Source organism: Nylanderia fulva, unplaced genomic scaffold, assembly GCF_048542155.1.
Source record: "Nylanderia fulva isolate GAGA-0341 unplaced genomic scaffold, ASM4854215v1 Scaffold35, whole genome shotgun sequence".
NCBI lineage: Eukaryota > Metazoa > Arthropoda > Insecta > Hymenoptera > Formicidae > Nylanderia > Nylanderia fulva.
The window spans coordinates 1383217-1405098 of NW_028190422.1; the positions used below are offsets into that span (position 1 = coordinate 1383217).

Consider the following 21882-nt stretch of genomic DNA (forward strand, 5'->3'; position numbering starts at 1 on the left):
CGATCGTTGATCGGCAAGAGAGCCCACGCTTCCTGCTTCATTATCAAGTGAGCAAAACATTCACGTTGCTCCGATGTTACATAAATATTGTTATGTTTCTCTGGCATTTATGCGATTTCACGTAGGAGTTCTACGGTAGACAACAATAATCAATCATCCGCTTGCATCAGCGGCGATTGTTGTAAACCTGAAACTGCCGCAGGCTGATCTCGACTATCGCAAGTATCCGGCACAGAGATTAATCAGAAGTCTTTTTCGTTGCCTCTGATAACAACATAATTTAGCGTTAGACGCTTCTCGTTGCGAGGATTGTAAATTCTGAAACGCGAAATAAATCGGCAACAAAAAGTTAAGTCACTACAGTTTGAAATATAAGACGTGAGATTTAATAGTCTCGTTGATCTTCGCGACTTTTCGTGCAATTAATTTTATTCTCTTCTATATTAAATTTCAAATAAAACATTTCTACAACAATTACAAGATGTTTCATTCATTGTAATAAAATTCTTGCTCTCTCTCTCTCTCTTTCTGACAAATAAATGACTCTCTTGCAATTTATTTAAAACACGAATAAACTTTCTCTTTTACATTTCACATATATTGTTTAACAAGCAGAGTGAATCAGTTAGGGTTACACAACAAGAGAGAAAGATTGAATAAAATCTTTTCTCACGCACGCGCATATCCTCAACGGCTCTTGACCGATATACGGAGCCAGATTTCTACGCCGCGATAAGAATCGATGGTCGCACCACGTGGAAGCAGTGTGAAGAGGCTTGTAAACAGGAGGGCTGTATATATGACCGGTTAATTGTGGGTGTAACACGGTGTGCCTCTGCTCGCGTCAGGCAGCTGCGACAATTTGGAGAGTCATGTGATGTACGAGCGCATAAAAATTTCCCCTAATTAAAACGGATGACTTAAGTCGGTGTTATGCACGAGAGAGCGAGAGAGAGAGGGACGATAAAATCGTTAAAATATATAGCGATGGGCTAGGAAGTAAGTCTCGCGTAATTGCGACGAAAAAAATTATTTCATGTTTATTCTCGCGTCGAAAATATATATGCACGAGAGGACGCTTAAAATATTTTCGTGATAAACAAGAAAAATATATTTACCGCAAATATATATTTGGGGCGTCCAAAATGAGCGTGATAAGCGCGCGTGGAGCAACAGTAGGGGCAATAACGCAGCTCTTGCCGTGTAACTGATGTATCCAATAAACCGCATCGACGATCTTTTTATTGGGCAATTAAATTTTACCGGGTTATGCGCGGGCATCGCGATATTATAACGCTCTCTCATGAGCGTTATTCGTTGCGCTAAAAACACATTTCAAGGAATTGTCACGACGTAAAACATGCTGGTACTGTTCTGCGAGCCAATTACATATCCGCCTACACGCGTATGTTTAGCGAGTCTTTGATAATTGAATGGAATTATCTTTCTTACAATGTAACCAGTCGATAAATTTATTTGTCGAATTTGTCGCGTGTCAAAAATTCGTCTCACTCTCATAAGATACTTATGCACGTAATATTTGGGCAAAATAATAATACGAATAAAAATAAAAGTAACATTTTGGCATTTTGAATCGTAAAATAATAAATTATTTGAAAAATGTCAATAATATTGCGCTACATTCAGAGTTTTTATAAGCGATTTTGTTTCTCACAATAATTATCTGACTTTTGCTTAAAGATGCCTTTAGCGGTGAGTTTTCTTATACGCGTGTTTATTTATTTTTATTTTCTCTATCCCTGTTTGTACAATTTTCTCTCTCCATCAAATCTTCCGACCGTTTTGCGTTTCTCCTTCAGGCGAGAGCCATTAGAGCGGCGAGCGAAACTCAATGTGTTATTGGCGGCGCTTATTTGTGCACTTCCTTTGCATCCAGTCGTGCGATCTCTTCATCGCATCGTTTCCCCTGCACGGTTGTTCGCAAAGTGCTCCAAAGGTGGAGAGACCGAATGATCGAAGCAAAACGATAGTATTGCGAATCCTGAGATTCCCGAACTCCTTCTCTCCACCTTCTTCTTCCTATTCCGCGTGGTACAGATTCCACCGTCCGCTGCATAACCGCGATAAATTACGAGGGTGGAAGGCCGAAAGGGGTAGCAAAGAAGAGAAAAGGTAAAAGGAGGGAAAAGAGAAACCGACGGCGGGAGCAGTTCGCTTTGCACACAATTTCCACGTGGCCGGCGGCATCTTTGCGCGAAAATAAAGTGTCGTTGTGTAGCGAGATGCTGGGACGAAAGGGAGGATGCGTTCCTTATTAACATTTCTCCGGGATTCGAGGCGAGATTAAATTGACAGTCAGGATTTGCGAGTCGTTTGTTACCAGTCCACTCTCTATCTCTCTTCGTCTCTTGCGCGATACCTTTGTGATCGTACTCGTGAGAGCACTTGCTCCCACTATATCGAAAGCCAATTTTCTCTTACGTAGTTTGCGTTCGTGTTCACCAAGATTCCCCTCCGGCTCTGATCCTAATGATCTCGACAATTTTCTATCGTTTTGAGAGAGAACCACGAATGGCCTAACTCTATGTAAAAATGATAAAAAAGAAAACAGATGCTATTTAAAAATTTTTTATTTTTGAGGTTTTCCTAACTTTAGTCTCTTATCTATTTATTTTGTTGGTATTTCTATGAGAAATACCGGTAACTCAAAATTTTGACTTCTGTCACAAGGGAAGTTTGGCGAGGCAGAAAGAGGAAGTAGTTTGAAGACAAAGAAAATCGAGGTGACGTTTCGAGTATACACGGTCCTTTATTATAGCAGTATCTGCAGGGCGCAGCTGTTAGCCCCGTTGAACGTCAGAAGTGACTATATACTCGCGCGGAAGAGCAGAGAGAAGCGCCGCTGCATTAATAAGACGGCGAAGCGCTCGCGCGCATCCACCATCGGTCGCGTTAGACGGACTTGGAGTAGCTCTCGGAATAGAATTCCGACTTTGCACAGTGGGCCACAGTGGACCACATAATCCACGTGTAGAGGGATGGGCAGAGAGGGGACAAAGGGAAGCGAGTGTGTGACGGAAGTTTATTTTCTCTTTGTGACTATTCGAAGACGCTACTCGTTCCAACCTAGAATTCGCCAACTTCGCTAACTCGCCAGCAATCGTAAAGCGGAGCGTATCGCGTGGGCGCCGAGGAAAAATAACGGCGCTATTGTGGCGGCACTTTGGCGCGAAAACGTGTTAATAAAAAAAAAACTGTATGCCCTACATCCGATAGAAAATCTCGTCAAACGCGAGAAATTAATCGCAGAAGAAAGGTGCACAGCGCAATGCAATTTTTTGTAAAAAAAAAAAAAAAAAAAAAAAAATTGGTCCATCCGTTTGAAGATTCACCCTCTTCCGGTTTACACCGAAGACTTACTCCGTTTACGAAGACGAAGACGACGGCATAAGAGACTGTGAAGCACAATGTTACACGACTGGAGCAGGCTGTGTACCTTTTTATCGCGCGCGCTTCGCAACTTTTGGCGCGGCTCCTACGCTTCATTAAGTCCAAAGAGATCATTCTTTCAACGCGGTGCGCTTGCCCGCCTCGTGGTTTCACGGGGCCCCGATCGCCAACAGAAAAAGGCAGAATCGAAGTTTAAAGGGAATCGCGAAGAAAGGCGACTTGAGCTCTCTTTCTCTTGCGCCGCGTCGTCGGTGCCTTTGACGCCTACTAATGAGAGGGCAGTGATTAAGGGAACTCTCGCGGTGGTGTGCACAAGAGAGCGAGGAGGAACATAAGCGGGACGCAAGACATAAAGCAGCACCGCGGACAGACAGACGGGCGGACAGCTGCGGTACGACGCGGGCTTTTTCGTGAAGTAACGCGATCCCAAAGGAATGCATCGCCTTGTCGGTTAACACCGTTAATTCGACGGCGTGTCGAACGAACTTATTATCGATCACCCCGAGGCTTTCTTTCATTCTTCCTATTTTTCCTTTTGCACGATCGAAAGATGAACGTCGAACGCCGATCCCACGCGCATCACGAGAGCGGTCTTAAAATCGAAATCTAAATTTCCACGTCAATCCTAAGTATTTAATTGTATAATCAAATTAATTAGTGCATTAGGCTAAGTATGTAAAATTTCAAACGCTTTAAAGAGTCTAATGATATTTTTTTAGAATATTATAACTTTTGAAAAAAGATAATTTAGTATATTATTCTTCAAATCCTCAAATATATATTTGATATATAGTTTCTCTTTCTATCTGGATTCGTTTGTAATATTTCTACACGTTCGAAAAAATTGATGGGTCATCATCTAGAACTAGGGGGAGAAAATTCCATCAATCATATTACTGACATCATAATTTTAAAAAATCTCGATTGTAATTTTTCACAAGTTCTTACGATCGATAATGCAAATATACGGAATATGATGTTTTGCTACAATCAATCTTATTAGAAAATGCATTGCGACAATTCTAAACCCATTTAAAGCATCGTGGTGCTTAAAATAAGGTTATAAAGATAGAGATAAGTTATGACAAAAAGATCAATTTAAATTGAAACTAAAATATGTATTTGTTATAGCTTGATATCTATAGCCATACATTTTTTGTAAAAAGATAAAGCTATATAAAAATTAGTGCAAGCTATATAAAAAAGCGATTAGAATACTATAAATGCTAAAAGAAACCGAATTTAACATAAATAGAAAAAATTCTCCCAATATTTGTTCGTTGAATTTCAAGTCACAGAATACACGACTGTTGCTATGTACTTCGTCGTATTCTTTCTCTTTCGTCTACTTCCACAGAATAACACCGATTGCCCTCGTTTCGAGCTGATATAATCCAACTGGTTTCATAAATTGTGACAAGCCGTGAGCAACTGATTTTCGTATATCAGACACCCGATGACTCACATCAAAGAAGGGACTACTTTCCGTCCAATTAGAAACATTCAATCTAGTAACAGTTCACGAATTTTTAGACCGATCAAAATGTTTCAAAAAAGCCACGTGCAACTTTTTTCTGATATTATCAAGGAAAAGGAAGAAACGAAGAGATAATTTACCGCGGCTGCGAATGGCGGTATTAATTATTCACTATCGCGATAAGCGGTATGTACAGCTGATGTTGTAGCAATTAGCCCACTGTCAATTGTCAATTACCGTCGATATATTGTCGATAAAACCGAATGCGCTTATCTCGCTATTGCGAATCAAGGCGTTTAAAAAAAAAGAATGCGATGACTGGTTGAACAATTACTTTACAAAAGTGTATAAATTATCTTAAGAAAATTAACAAAGAAAATCATAGAATAAAATTTATAAACAGATAAAATTTATTTACAGATTATATCTTTCTTTAGAGTCAGATATTTTTGAACTTGGCAATTTTTCGATGTATGAAGACAAAGCTTTGGTCGCCGTAGACAATTTAAATTAATGTCGATTTTAATATACGCCTTACCCATTTTATGTTGTTTTTAGCGCCATCGTATTTATAGCCCTGATCACGACAGGACGCGATCGCGTCATAGCTGGAATCTATTATGAAAAATTTTTATAGCAGGCGAGAAGCGGCAGACGAGTTGATGCAAAGATTAAAAAAAAAAATACAAAAATAAAAAAAAAGAAATCGCGCCTGAGAGAGACGAGCACCGCCCACGCCGCGTCGGTTAATTACGCTTCCGAAAGTTACCTTCTTGGTGTCAGGTAGAGCGAGCAAGCGTGATTTATCGCGCCCATACGGGAAGGTAATCGCGAAAATTCGCCCAAAACTGCGCACTTTCACCATGCGATTAATCGAGATGCTATCTTTGTTGCTAACTTCCTTATATGCGTCGACCGTCATTTCGTGCGATAAACTGGTAATGTCAATTATTATACGTTACGGCTACTCGTAGATTGTTATCGGTCCCCATTCCCACATCCTCGGGAAGTGTCAAAACCGCCTTATCCCGCGGTTTCTGAGAGATTAATGTAAATACAATTTTCTTTCGACATGACAGTTCAGCAACTTTGTTGCAAATTAGTTAATTTGGTTTATAATATATGTTAATTAATTAATTAATTAATGTCAGATGTTATGATTGATAAATTATGAATTAATAAAATAAATCAGACATCAATTTTTGTATGATAGAGAAATAATGTCTATATTTAATAAGAACATAGATATAAAAATTGAATAATTTTTAGGGGATTATTTTTTCATGTATATAATATTTCATTTCTACCTCATTATGCGTAACGAAATGCTGTAATGAAGGGAAGCTTAGTTCTCGACAAAAGTGCGTAAAAAGTTTAATAAATCGAATGCGGAAAATACGAGCGCGAGGGAGTCAGCTAAAAACAAAATGATTTCTTGAAGGACTTTTCGTGGGCTCCGGATAATTCCTCGACTTACTAGATGGGTCAAGGCCTCTGTCTCTTACGGACCTGCCTACGATCGAAGAAAGAATGCTGCGCGTATATAACTTACGAAGCAATCGTGGTTATTTAGTCACGCTTCTTCTCAAGGGGAAACTGACCTATTAATTTTTCGAAAAAAGTAAATGCCACTAGTTCGGACCAACGTAGATTCAATAAAGATAGTTTAGATAATAGTAAAAAAATATATATCCTTTTTTGATATACACATAGAATCATGAACAACTGATAAAATTTTAATTAAGATTTAGTCATCAAGATACTTGATGTAAAACTTAAAAATTTTCAAAGGAATTAAATTAAATTTCAATGACACATACATTTTCGGTAGGGTTTAGAACAGATAGACGCAATTATAATCAATAATTTCTGAATTATCGTGTTAAGTTGTTACCAACAAACAAAATCCAATAATCTGGAGGTTTTTCTTGAATTCACCGACAAAGTCAGCACGGTCGATTTAAGCGAAAAAATCGCACGGCGGTCCAAGTATCTACTTGACTTTCATCTCGAGTCTCTGGTTGTTATCTGAGCGCACCTACATGTACATGTACACCCATCTACCTATCTGTTTATCTGCCGACTGCGAAAAAATCATCAGCATGCATTTCTACAGCGGTTAGGATACAAACACAATGTAACGTCGCGATAGCTTATTATATTAACGTCGTTGCACACAAGTTAAAACAATAGAACTTGGAATAAAAAAAGAAGAAAGTATCTTTTGTCATTTTATCAAAACAATATATCATTTCTTTCGGATTTCAAATCCTTCAGTCTCTCCACTATATCGAACTAATAAAAATCATTATTCCGACATGAGAGATGAATCGAACGGCGGAAGACGAAGCGAATCGTAGAGGATCTAGAATGTGTCCGAGCAAGATTTACGTATCGTCAGAGGCGTCGCGATGTGAACGCGGCCTTATCGCGGTGCACATGCGCTACTGCACGAGCACATGCGCCCACGCCTCGCGCGCGTGTGCGCAACACACACCGGAATAAATGCGTGTTTATCGCGACGGTGGCGGTGCGGCGGCACCGCTTTTGATGCAGCAGCTCGTGCGCTGCTCTCTTCTCTCTCTCTCTCTCTTTTCTTAGCGCAAGAAGAGGGCCCTTCTCGCGCAGATGGGCCCGACCGATTTACATAAGGCCGAGAAGAGCTTGGTCCCGCGCGCGGGGTCTTCCTTCTTATTAAACGCGTACATGCACGTATGTATATATACATCGCGGGCGCGCACACGCGTATCCTTTATTAAGGGCGCACGAGGACACAGAAGCGCCGCGCATGCCTTGTTGCGCTAACAATACGACCGCCCACGTACGAGATATCTCGTTTTATTATTATCCTTCTGTCCACTCTCTCTCTCTTTCTTTCTCTTTGGATTCCTCTCTCCTCCGTCTTTACCCTCTTTCATCCTGCTGTCCTCCTTCCGTTTCTTCTCCTTCGCCGCCCTTTCGCTGCGCGCGAGATCGCCAGCGCGGATGCGCTGAACTTTGCATGCGCGCTGATTCACCCAGCTTTATTCTCTCTCGACGGGCACGCGTTTGCCCGTCCCCGATATAAGACAATGTTCCCTTCACTTGATGAGAAATAATGCACAATGGCTGTATGTGATAATATTTAGTAAGCTGAATTGCATCCGGCATTAAATGAACCTATATTTCCGGGGCAGTTCAATTAGAAAATATGTACGATTTATAATTATATCTATAGTGATATATTTATTACATATATTTTTCCCAAAGTCATTTTGAGTACATGTTTTATTTCCTGATTGTTTCTAGTGGATTATATAAATATCAAAGATAAATGTATTGGAAACCAAAAGAGTTCCTTTGAATTTTCTCGAACCAATCCGCGGTTTTAGACCCCAGAAAGAGCTCTCATCGTTAGAATATCACAAGCGCTGGTGAAAAAAAAGGACCACGTGTATGCGTGTCTATGGATCGCGGAGAGAGAAATTATAATTATATCTAGTAATATATTTATTACATATATTTTTCCCAAAGTCATTTTGAGTACAATTTTTATCTCCTGATTGTTTCTAGTGGATTATATAAATATCAAAGATAAATACATTGGAAACCAAAAGAGTTCCTTTGAATTTTCTCGAACCAATCCGCGGTTTTAGATCCCAGAAAGAGCTCTCATCGTTAGAATATCGCAAGCGCTGGTGAAAGAAAAAGACCACGTGTATGCGTGTCTATGGATCGCGGAGAGAGAAAAGAAAGCAAGAAAAATATCCGGATAACGCCGGTGTGTCACGTTCGACTTTGTGACCGGCGTCGCTGTCAGTGCGTGAAAGTTTTGGAACAAAGATAAATTTGTACCAGGGTTCTTCCCCGCCCCCTCGTGCGATTACCACATCGTATTCCTCCCCCTCTTCATCCCGTGGCATCCATACGAAGAATGCGCGTGCCGTGTGCGATATTTGGATATACATAAAATGTGTCCACGGGGTGTCGGTCAAAAAGCAAGCAACGAGTCGGTCCCGCTAGACTCAAGCTGTTCTTCTCGAGGTCCGTTAACGATTACAAATTACGTTTTCTCCCAGCGAGTGAAATACTCTATTTCTATACTTGAAGATATTTTTCTCTTTCAAAATCACAAATATTTTAATATTCAGTCTTTACGGATCGAAAGCTCGCAGCTGCTCCAACTTAAACAGAGATACAGGGTACACGTGTCACTTAAACTGTATTAATTCGTACCGATGTCGCGAGTCTGTAGACCGTGAAAAACGCGAGACGCGAATCTTCATCAACGCGACGAAACAGCTGATTATCTCGCGTGCAACCCCGGAAGCCGCGAGATACGTTGGAACGATAACAATAATTGCTCGCGTGACCGTCGTCGTCGGGCGAGGAATTCCTGGCATTTTACCCAAGGTGCTCGTCAAAAATACTCGAGATTCGCCACGCACGCGAACGAACGTGTGTCACGGCGACACAGACGTCTATATATTCATTCGGACGATTTCTAACGCGGCACCGTTTTCTCTCTCTCTCGCTATTATTCTTCTTAAACGGTACTCTTCTCTCTCAAGAAAAAAAAAAAAAAAGCCACGGAGAGAGAAAGAGAGAGGCTACAAAGGTATCTGACCGGAGCATTGTCAGTGACAAAACAAGCGGGGCTCCGGGATCAGTGACGCCACTATCATAACGTACGAGCAACATATCGCATGACAAGAGGAGTTACGGGAACACAAGGCCCACGTCGAGAGTCGGACGCGACCTTTCGGTCCCAAACTGCGAAACATGCCGACACGACTGCGGTGCGTATATATCCCCGGAGGGCTTGCTTTCTCTGTCTTTATCTTTCTCTTTCTCTTCCCTCATGAAACTCACCGCCGCACGTCGAATTTTAGGACGCGAAACGCGATATTCGTGGTGCGGGCGAAACGCCGTTCTTCCTCTCTCGCCGAAACGCAACGAGAAAACAGCTGTGAGAAATACCTTGAAAAACGTGACTCTCGACGACATGGCGTTTAAAAAGCTCGGGTTAAAATTTATGTACGTAGTAAACGTGGAAAAATATTATCAAAAAATCTAATAAGTTCTTTTTTAACAAATAATCGTGACGAGAATCTGGAGCTGTCATGTCAATCACATGAAGTAGAAGGGAGTTTGGAGTTAAATATCGCGAGTAAAGGGCAGCAAGCTAATTAAAAGTATAGCGCGGTGAACAGTAAATTATTTTATTTGTGCACAATTAATTAGTTTCAAGGAAAATTAATTTTATTATCCGCCTCTGGCTCTTATACCAGCCCATTGAAATTTAAAAATTATTATTAAATTATTTTGGCTCGTTTATTTGGCCGACTTTTTATGTTTTATTAATTTTAAAAATTATTTCTTTCTTGTCAAAATGTTGTTTATTTCGTATGTTTCCCAATTTTATCATCTTTAGTAAATAATAATTGCGTGCACGCGCAATTAAATAAATAATTATTTATTGAAGATGGTTCGAATTAAGACCGAAAGGGTACAAAAGTAAACAATATTTTCGTAAGAAAAAAAATTGCGCACCGCGTTATGCTCTTAATTAGTTCGCTATCATTAACTAGTTCGATGCATCAATTGTTTACCGTATTATCTCCATACTCTGTTTTAATCCACATACATTTTGCAGCACGATTGAGGCTTACGCCTCGATCGAGGATTTATGACTTTACGCATCGACACGTACGCGCATAAGTCCAACAGGCCGGCCGACATTTACCAGCAATAAGTAACGATAATTACAAGCTAATGGAGGCGATGTGCTTGCACATCCGGTACGCGCCGCGGTGGCGGCGCATTCGGTATTTAAATTAACCGATCGATCGACCGTGTTCACCTCGCACATTATGCAAATGTCGCGAAAACACGTAAAAGTTTTCTGCAAAACCAATTACGCCGACGCGACACCACCGCCAGAAGTTAATTGCGAATTTCTGCGCCGTACTGTTATTACGGCACCCGTCTTCTCCCTCCTTCTGGAGACAAGAGAAAGAGAGAGAGAGAGAGAGAGAGAGAGAGAGAGAGAGAGAGAGAGAGAAGGAAGGATAGGGAGAGCGAGGACCGAAATCTCTTGCAATTCTGGACAGTAAAGAATGCCGGGCGAGAGTCATCATTCTTGAAAAATAAATTTGAATCGACGACGTTATGTTATTAAAGTAATGGAACCCGGGGATAAGAGTAACGAAATACTTATAAAAGTGTTAAGCGCGCGACGTTAATATGGGACGTTCTCCTCTCGGTAGCAACAAGACATTCGACGCCCGACAGTTTACTCTTCTCCTGCGCGTTTAACATCCGACTGAGGTAATAAAGATATGTTTCGTCGTACGGTACAACCTCCGGCTCGTTGAAACGTCTTTCAATCACGATGTTCGAAAATACCTCGTGTATACCTTCACGCTACCTTCTTATACCGCGATATGTTATAATATGCGCGTATATAAATGCATAAACGTGAGAGAAACACGTATCCGTGAGATGTAACCAACGCAATTACAAGAGATATTGTGATCATATAATGACGAAAATATACTTCAAGTTGCGTTCTGTATTTCTGCATGAAGGATCATAACGTCGTCTTTAAATCGTTTTTCTTTTAAACGTATTTATATATGACTGCTGGTTTATTTCGTACTTAATACTCCGAAATTAAATTTCTAAAACGCAGTTGTCACTCATCTTTAGTATCGTCGAATTTTTAACCGACGGCTTATAGTCCCCTTCTTCCTCGAGTTCATTCATGGCAATCGTTTGTCACTTCGGGTTCGCCTATTTAAACGTCACGAACGGCCGACAAGTGTCGACAGAACGATTGCGCTAGCCTTGATACATTTCGCCTACACGCGTTCGGAGAACGGCTTTTCCATCTTCCGCGTGTCGTACACCACCTACGTGGCCTTTAGCTATACTCAAGGACAGCATCCCGGCACCATCATTATCGCCTGGTCTGAAACGCGTGGACAGCAGCCACCTCGACGGCGATGACGAGCCGTAAAGCTCCACCTGAGGTAAACATCCTCCTCCGCTCGTTCCCGTTTTCTCGCGAACGAAAACAAGTCGTGAATAAAATAATTCTCCCTCCAGAGAAGGAGAGGAAGCCTAACCGCGAGACGTAACGTCCCTATAATTTCGTAAGAACTGTCATAAGACTTCGCGCATTCGCGACGAATTATTCGGAGATTGCGCAACCTGCAGATATCCGACGCTTAATTGGATTGCGCAACGATATATACTTATTGTTAAACGCTAATATAAAAATATAATATCCGCCCGATGAGCGGTAATTAATTCTATCACTTTGTATTCTCCCTCGGCTAATAGTGTTGATCATAAGCTATTACTGGATATTACACCGACAGAGATTTCTCTCTCTCTCTCGCAGACAGCTGTTTTTACGCGCGAGACGCGCGGCTCTTTCGAAAGATAACAGACGCGCGTGTAACGGAAGTATTTTATTGTCTAATAAAAAATATCCGCGCGACTTAAAGTAAACATGACGCGTCACGGATGTTATGTGAGGTTTCAATCAACATTTTTAAAGACGCGCTTCTCGTCGCGCGACGACGTCACGAACCCTGACACGAGACTGCACACGCACGTGGGTAGCGCACCGCAAAACGCGTGGGCCAAAACAATTCCCCAGTTAATTAAGATAATCGCTTCTTTATGACGCCATACTGCACGACGCGGCTTATCTGTCGCCGCTCGGTGAAATTCGTTTTCGCGCGAGGAGAAAGGATGTTCGCGCGAGCGCGCGTTTGTTGACCGCGATTTCAATGCGCAACGAGATTGAGTCTCTATATAAATACGTCTTCTTCTTATCAATGAACGTATAACGCGTGATTTATTAAATTCCCGAGTCTCCGGGCGCTGCAACATTATTCCATCGCGCTTGTGTTCGCGGGTGAAGGGCGGCGTGTCGCGAGATATTACCGGGCGAAAATTGCCGGAATAAAGACGATGAAAGGCATACAAGAGGCGAGGCACGATTCTTCGACACGTAATTCGCACCACGCGAGGGCTTGCCGGGTGGTCGCCCATTGTAGGTCAGTGGGTCTAATTAAGTAATTAGCAATTTGTATCTCGCCTCAATCAAAGCCCTTCTACCTTGCGTAACCCACCGACGTCGCACTCGAGGTCACGTATGTTATGTATTTCGTAAAACAGGGTGTCTAGCCGTTCTTTAAATCTTTCAAGTCCTTGAAATGTTCTGGAATTTTGTTTGTTCTTTAAACATCCTGGAAATATATACTTCAATTTTTCGTAGATCCTTCTAAACTTTCAGCTAAAAGAGCAGTTGAGATTATTCGAGAAAAAAAATTTCTTACTTTGTAAATAATACATATATAATATATTTTTATATATTTATAGATTTTAATGCATATATTAATTTTCATTAACATGCAATTATATCGACTTGAGAAAGAAAATCAAGTTTTTAGTTTCTTGTACACATCTTTATAAATACTATTGGAAAATCGTGCAAATTTCCTTGAAATGTCCTGAAAATGTCCTTAAATTTTATTTTTACATTTTACTAGACACCCTGTAAAAATAATGCACGTAAAAAAAAAGAAGAAAAAAATTGGGCGGAAAAACGAGAAAAAAGAAAAGATTGTCGTGCGCCATTTTTCGGCCGACTCTCGCGCGGTGCGAATAATTACTCGCAGGCCGGTAATTATTTTCCTCGACGTCCTTTTTTCGCTGCGTGAACCGGAGTTCTCGCCGACAGAGAGAAAGAGAAGAGAGACTACATCGATCGAGATCGTGTGTGGTGCGTTACGGCGTCGAGGTCGACGATGTATCGCGCGGGAGGGTCGCGACTCGCGACAATTAATCGCGACACTCGTGAAAAGTGTCCGCAGGTGCGCCGCCTCTGCCCTGCTTGTCGATATACATATATGCGTGTACGTATATGCGCGCGCGACCGGCAAATTGGGCGTACTTTATGTCACGATGCGTAATTTATGCGTCGTTCGCCGCCTTTTCGCCGCGAGGTAATGAAATGGTAATAACTACGTTCGCGATTCGGGGACGGACAGCCGCCGCCATCGTCATTACGCCGCTAATGTGGGAAATTGTGCTGCATGGCCCCGGTAGAAAGAAATCGCCGCCGCATCAGCGTGACGGCTTTAAGTGTTTAACAGCGACATGAATTCTAAGTAGTCGGGCGAAAGCGCCTCTCTCGCTCCAATTCTGCGTTAAACCTTCGGGAGGAAGATGCGCGAAGGACCATCGATTACACAGAAAAGTATACGAATAGAATAGAAGTACAATAATTAAAAAAAAAAAAAAAATAGAATTAAAAAAACAAAAATAGACACGCACACGTGTGCGCTGTCATCTGTCAAATTTCGCAGTCTATTCTGAAAAATTCTTTTCTCCTCCGATACCGTAAGGCTAACGCGATACTCGTAACTTAAATCCTACCGAAAAAGATAATCATCTCTTAGCTACCGAGTTACTTGAGGTGTCCGGAGCGTACAACGGTGATATCCCCTGGGGATAGAAATGAGGGAACGAGACGGTGAACGGAAAAAGAGCAGGAAGGCCGCTGTACCGTGCGATGACGCGACTGGATCGGACCAGGTGGCCGACTGATTTGCCGCGACCACAATAGTGCGTGGGCCGTAGAATTGTCCTGCGTGTTGCATCTCCTCGTTTATATTCTCGCGGCGATGACGAAACGCGCGACGAGATTTTCGTGAAATTCGCTCTATCAGCTTCACTCGTTCTTCCTGATTAAATGAATTTTTTATTCGTCGATCCGACAGAAAAATACGCTTGTGCCAAATGTAGTAATTAAAATTAATTAAAAACTTTTTATTAATAATTAAAATTAATTAAGAAATATTTAAATTAATTACTAAATAATTGAAAGAACTTTTTGCTGAGTTTCGCGAAACACAAACTACATTTAGCACAATCGTATTTTTCTCCCGGATTGAAGAATAAAAAACTCATTTAATCAGGAAGAGTGACTGAGCCGAATTTTAATCCTTTCGAAACTTTTATCGATTATATAATTTTCTAATCTTCATTAGTTATTTATTAAGCATGATGAGAGTGTGTCGTACTAATAGGCGATCGGTGAACAATCACGTTAGTTAGGCGTCTCCGGGGCACGATCGCGCGCGGAAGGAAGGAAAGGATATCCCGTTTAATTCGCCACGCGTGGGCATCGTCGTTGAACGAGAATCGATTCTGAGCGACGGCGGTTAACGTTAACACTCGGTCACCGGAGTTCTTTGGCTCAGGAGAGCCCTCTCTTTCGCTCTCGTCTTCCTCTTCCTTCTCGTCCTTTTCCTCCGCGCAATCGCCACGCAACTTGCTCGCTTGGTCGTTCGATCGGCCAGCCTTGAATACTAACGATCGTCACTTCCTTCCTCCCGTCGATGTTTTCCGTCGCCGCTGGTCACTGAATTTTAATTCGCCGTCCCGTTTCGATGCACGCATTCTTCCGCCATCGTGTCACGCGCGCGACTCGAGAGATCGCAATTTGCAAGACATTCCCGGCGTTTGCTCCCAAAAAATTTCAATATCAACGCCGCGCAATTACGATTTCTTAATTTACTTCATACATTTCTTGCAACCTCTATAGGAAATAAAAAACTCTCCGCGCGATATATACGTACTTGCAAAATTAATATTCCGAGAACCGACGATGTAAGCTCGAACTTTATGTCAAACTTTTACATTCCCCAGAATTTTTACACGCATAAATAAAATATTACTCCACGTAATATATAATATACGGCGGTCGTTCGGTGCGGATGGCGAAATTTGCGACTTGCGTCGTTGCCCATATTATTATATTTTTATAACCGCTAGCGAAAGAGAATATAAAAAAAATGAAAAAAAAAAAGCGGTAATCGCTTCGAAGGAAAATAATCGTCCCGATCGTTTGAAGGCACGTGGCTGAGCACAAGCGGCGCGTTATAAAACAGCGTGTTACGTTGCGTAGGCCGTCGAGCGTGTGCCTCTTTTTTTTCTCGCTCGCTCGCGCCGATTTTTGCGTCCGCCCCGCGAGACACGTACTCGCCGATTTCAATGCGATACTTTCTGGCTCCGATTCGACATATCTCGATCCGGTTCGCCCACGAATACCCGGGGCACCACCACCGATGCCCGGCGTATGAATATGCAACGATAAAGCGCGATTTATTTATAAGTATGACGCCGGGAGATCGATCCTTCCACCGGCGATCGCGAGCGGAAAATCGCGTGCGTTTTACGATCAAAATATACAAGATTATGTGTTGGGAAAGTGATATCCGGTTACGATATCGAATGCTTTTTCTTTTTATTTCACCTTTTTTATTATCTCAGCTTGAAATAAAGAGTAGAATTTAGAAGAAATTTTTGAAGATTTTTTGCAAATTAATATATAAGCGTGTTACGCGACAAAAATTGGCGTCTAAAGGGTTGTCGTGGACACGAAGTGGGTTAATTTCGACGACGCGCGTGTCCTCAGGGCCGCCTCGCGTCTCGCCTCGAGACCGTAAAAGACCCGCTTTTATGGCCCGGCAAAAGCTGAAAGTTACGATCTTGCTTTTCATTTAATTAATCTCACCGCGTGACCATCTTACACACGGACCGCCCTCGAAAATCGGGGACGATTGTGCGCTCTCTGCCTTTACAATGCAGGAGCCGTTCGCCGTAGCATGATGAAAAACGCGGTTTCCGCAGTCGCGTAATTGGCCGTCGACTTTTCAAAGTGCGCGGAACACCAATGAGCGTGCGGTCATATAATTAAATCCGGTAAAGGCGCGCCGAGTCTCCGCTTCAACCGGGTTTTGACTCGCCGATAATACGCGTGGCTTTCGGCGTTTAGAGGAAAAAGCGCGAATGGCAGCGGTTATGTGTCGATCGAAACGGTTTTTCTTCTTGTTCAACTACCTCCTCGAATCCAAAAGTAACGATCGACGTCGTAAATCCATCTTGTTAACTTGCTTACAGGGAGATCGATAAAAGACGACCGATAAAAAACAGATGTGCTTAGTTGTCGAATATTATAGTCCGTATATTTTCTGAATATGCAATATGTGTGTTAACGTAAGAGAAGGAGAAGAAATGAAAGAGAGAAAAATTTAAACGCATATTTCCAGAGTAAAAGTGTCTTCATAGCTAAGTGGTTGCAATAAATCGTCAAGAGAAGATCGAGCCTTATCTTAATACGTAACGCATTTTTCTTCAATGTACTTATATTCAGCGTGACAAATGTAACGTTTCAAAGATTGCAATAGTGGTAAGCGAAAAAGGCAAGAGAAATTAAATTTTAAACAAAAATAAAAGTAAACTTTCCTAAAAAACTCTGGAAAAAAAATATATTCGTATCGCCTTGATACTCATACAGATATGTCGATAACGATTGCGGGCTTCCGCCATCATGATACGAGTTTACGGGAAAAAGGAAGCTGGATCTCTTTCTTTTAATTACAAAATCTCCAAGACATCGTATGCACTTTATCGCCGACGCCAATTAGCGCTCGACGAAATTCGTTTCCGCTCGATTCGTTTCACGGTGAAAACGTTTTCGCTTTCACGGTGGTGAATTTAGAGAGCTAAGGAATTTTTAAAAAAATGTCAAGAGCCTGAATCTCTGATGATATCTTTCACTGTTGAAAACGAGATAATTTATGTTACTATTTATTCACAAATTAATTATATTATTTACAGAAATAACCGCGAATTAAAATTTTTTTCTGAAATAAGTAATAATAAAAAAGATCTAATTTTTTAAAAATAACTCTTAGTACAGAGCAGGGACTTTAATCCTTATTTAAAAATCCGGCACTGTTTTGTTATCAGAAAAAAATAACGATTTTTGTAACGATCAAACGAGCTTGTCGTGTGGGACGTTCCATTAATGATGATGTCTCATTAAACGCGCAATTGCAGCGCTACTCGAGGTTATCGGTTTCACAGGAAAGGAGACCCCTTCAGATACATATATACACAGCGCATAATTCTGACATAATTTTCCATTACGAAACGAGCGCACCGGCATAACGAATGCATGCATCGTCGTCGATTAGGACGAGATACGCTGATAATTAGCTCAATGTAATCGGCGACCGACATATGTTAAATGCGCGATATATTCACGAATAAGCATTAAGAAATTCATTATATTCCTTTTATAGCGCTATAAAATAGAGATACGATCAAGGCGGACCGAATATATCCTTACACGTTATCAATAGTTTGTCGAAAATACTTGATACTCTGTTGCAAAAAATCTCGCAAATTGTGAAAAAGAATTAAAAATAATTGAGAAAAAATGTAGCACGTAGTAATGGATACAAATTAAATAAAGAATTGCTCAATTAAAAATATTTGTCAATGTCTTAATTTTATCGCGAGTCATAATTATATAGTCGTAATGTGTTTACAAAAAGAAATGATAATTAAAACTAAAGTTATTTTTATCCAAATATATCAGTTTCTTTATTTTCTTCTTTCTTTACGTAATCTTTATTCGGCTTTTTAAAACGTCGTGTAGAAATAATTAGATAATATAATCGATTCGCGAAAATCAGTGAAAAAAGCCGTTTTTAGTCAGACAAAAAAGATTCAAGAAATATTTAATCATTCATAGTATTTGTATCGAAAATTTCGAGTCACACTCGATCTGGTTAGAAAGAAATAGAAATTAATATTCATCGGAAAAGAGAAATTCGAGAGATGTGAAGGAAGAATTACGATGGATATTTTGTAAAGCGCCTCAAATCGGCCCGCACCCTTCTGCTACGAGAATTTACGACTGTCCACGCGAAAGCGTAGGTAATCGGCGATGATATCACCGTTATAAATAGGCACGCCTCCTGTCTCTCGCGTGCGCACATACACACGTGCGTGTACACGATCCGCACACGCGAATCTGCACCTACCTGTCGGACTCTGTCTCTTTCCTGCATACCGCCACGCATACATGCATACGTAAATTTAAAGGGACGCATAAACACAAATATGTATATATATACGGATGATCGCATAATATCGAAAACACGGTCGCCGAATTTCTCAGAAACCTGTCAATAATATTGAAAAAATTTAGAGAGAAAAATCTCTATTTTATTTATATATATTTTTAAATCAAATGATTGATTAAGATTAAAATTCAAATTTTAATCGATGTCTTAATTTACACGTTTCTTAAATAAATTTTTGTGATACGTTTTTCGAAATTTTATTTGAGGAGATATAAAGATTGTCATTGACGTGATTTCCATGGCTGTCCACGGGCATTATGTTCTTTCAGGTGCACGTAAAAGTGGTACGTGCACATTGTTCAGACGAGCACACACGCATTGCGCGATTGAACGATGCGCGTCCTTCGCACAGCCTGTGAAGGGAGAGCGTTTCAAGAGAGCCTGATGGCAAGAAATAATTGCAGAAAAAGGCGTCTGATAAAAGCGACAAAATGACGTTCTAAAGAGTGTCCGAGCGATGCTTTCATAGCTTTAATGAGAATCGCTCGCGATCATGGCACATCGATGTGTGTATATTATGAAATTTATGAACGAAAAAAACTTGGCACGCGAATGATTCACCGGAAAAAAAATTTAAATCGACATCATTTATATACATTTGCTTATGATCACGATGCTGAGACCAGCTTCTTTTTAATCGATGTATAAGTTAAAAGTATTTCAGATAATTTATGCACAATCTGTTGTATATGTAAATCTAAACTATTTCGTAAAAATTTATAAATGATTAAAAATTTCTGGGTTTTTATATGAAATAATTTTATAATTCTTAGTTTCAGTAAATAGTTTTGAACAGAAACTATTTATTTAAACTATCAAGAATGATAGAATCATTGAAAATAAAAAATCAGAACTCTTAATTATTTGATATAAATTTCTATGAAATGATACATCAGCATTCATACATACGAAACTATTGAACACTTGAAAATAAAAAAATAAAGACGTTGTTTTTTAGGAGGCAGAATTTTTAAGTTCTAAATGTTTCTTAAGAAAGATTGATTTAGAAACTATTTTATTAATTCATAAAATTGAAAGCGAGAAATTATATTTATTATTTCGCAGACCTATATGAATAAAAACATCTCTCTGTCGAGAGAACTGATTATTCGCATTAGAAATTCGCCATTGAAAAAAAATTCTATACAATCGCGAGGTAACGTCCATGTGACTGATGCGTCTATCCTACACCCGTGGGAAGTTGCGTTCCGAATACAAAACGGGTCTCTAGCTTGAGGAACGCTCGAACGACACCGGTAGTAATAACGGAAGTGGCGAATGACCCGGAGAACTGTACGGCGAATAAAAGTTCCGTGTGCGCCGCGGAGTATTTTTATTATTTTTGTTATTTTACTTTAAACAAATTATATTTCGAATCGATGATCGAGCAATGCGCGCGGCCGAATAACGAGCGGATGATTACAGTCGTCCCGTAGGGCATAATAGCGAGCTGCTTGCAAATGTTAAAAAGAACCCTCTCTCCATCTAGCTCTTCCACTGCGAGCCATCGAGAGGATGCTCGGTACATAATATTGCAGAATATATAACTGCAACGACGTGCACGATGCAATGTGCTCGCGCACGGACAGCTCGAACTACATCGCATAATAAGCGAATCCTGTCGCGCGCGCGCGATTATTCGATCGGAAGCAATCGCAACCCGTTAACTGTTTGTTCATCATTTATTCCGAACGTCGAGAGACGACGTTTCCGTCTCTGCGACGAGTTGCGAAATAAAGTGCGTCAGCAAAGTTCGAGGACAGAGAGTAAAGTGGATTAAGAAAAAACGCCGAATATCGATGGATCTTAATATACATGAAATTCCAAAAACCCTCTTTCATCTACTTTATTGTATAATATATAATCTAATAAAAACCACGAGATATCTTTGCAAGAATAAAATTAAAACCGCGTTCAAAAAATAGATGATTGCATCACGAATTATGGGTAAGAGAATTTTACAGAGTTTTAAAGGATATTGAAATTAAGATTCGATTAATATTCGGTCGGATAATAAATGGTGTACTCACATTCCTTGTTGCGATCCATGGCGTGCTGGAGGGGTGAATCGTCGACCTCCGCCTTCGGCGACTGATTGCCCTCGGCCATCTCCGATCCCGATTCTGGAGCAGCTGCACCAGCGGTCTTCCTTCCTGCCGTGTCCGCCGCTGCTTTATCCCGCTGCGGCGAGGACTTCGTCCCTTTCTTACCGTTTCCAGTGTCTCTGCAGACCCGAAACGAGCAAAATGAGATTTGTGAATTAATCTTTCATACATCGCCGCGTCGCGTCGGCTCTCGAAGAGATCGGAGCCCGCCGATCAAAGTCCCGAGTGTCAATCGGATCCCGGGTCCTTCGCCGTCGAGGCATGTTTTTGCCGCGGATGATGGAATGACGGATCAATCGACACTCGACGTTTCCATCAAAAGCAGCGGAAACGACCGCTCTTTTCTTTCTCTTCTCAAACGCGCGACGCGAATCTTATTCACCGAAAAAGAAATGTTTCCGATGATATTCGAATTATATCCACATCGAAAATTGTATATACCCATACATACAGATACATTTAATCTTGAAAAAATCTAGCGATATATTATGTGCATTTTTTCAAGTTAAAATTTCACGAATATATTCGATTTTAAATAAATTAAAAAGAAATCGAATTCTTTAATATTACAGCACTTCAAGTTTCCAGATGATAACGCGAATATATTTTCTATCGATCCATTCTCAGAGATAACACAAATACCGTATAAAACGAACGACGCGTAAATATTATGAAATAAATGTCGTGGAATATCTTGGATATAATATACAGAGAATATCGAGTCGTGTTCCTCCTCCGGCGAAAGGGTAAGAATAACCGTTTTAGTCATCGGAGGGTGAAAACATTTATCTCGATGGCCCCGACGATGGCTCCGCGAGAGAGTCTCGTGAGAGTCCAGGTGGTTTCGCGACGCATAAGAGACGATATCGTGAGCATCGCGAGCAAAATG

The 21882-nt window shown here is 40.8% G+C and overlaps 1 protein-coding gene across 1 annotated transcript in view; it reads right to left on the reverse strand.

The window, feature by feature from the left end:
• LOC114934997 (uncharacterized) overlaps window positions 1-21882 on the reverse strand; it is a 154803-nt gene that overhangs the window by 39685 nt on the left and 93236 nt on the right. The window contains exon 4 of the mRNA XM_029307737.2: window positions 20919-21112. Within this exon, the coding sequence (XP_029163570.1) occupies window positions 20919-21112 (194 nt within the window). The remainder of the gene's footprint in view (window positions 1-20918; window positions 21113-21882) is intronic.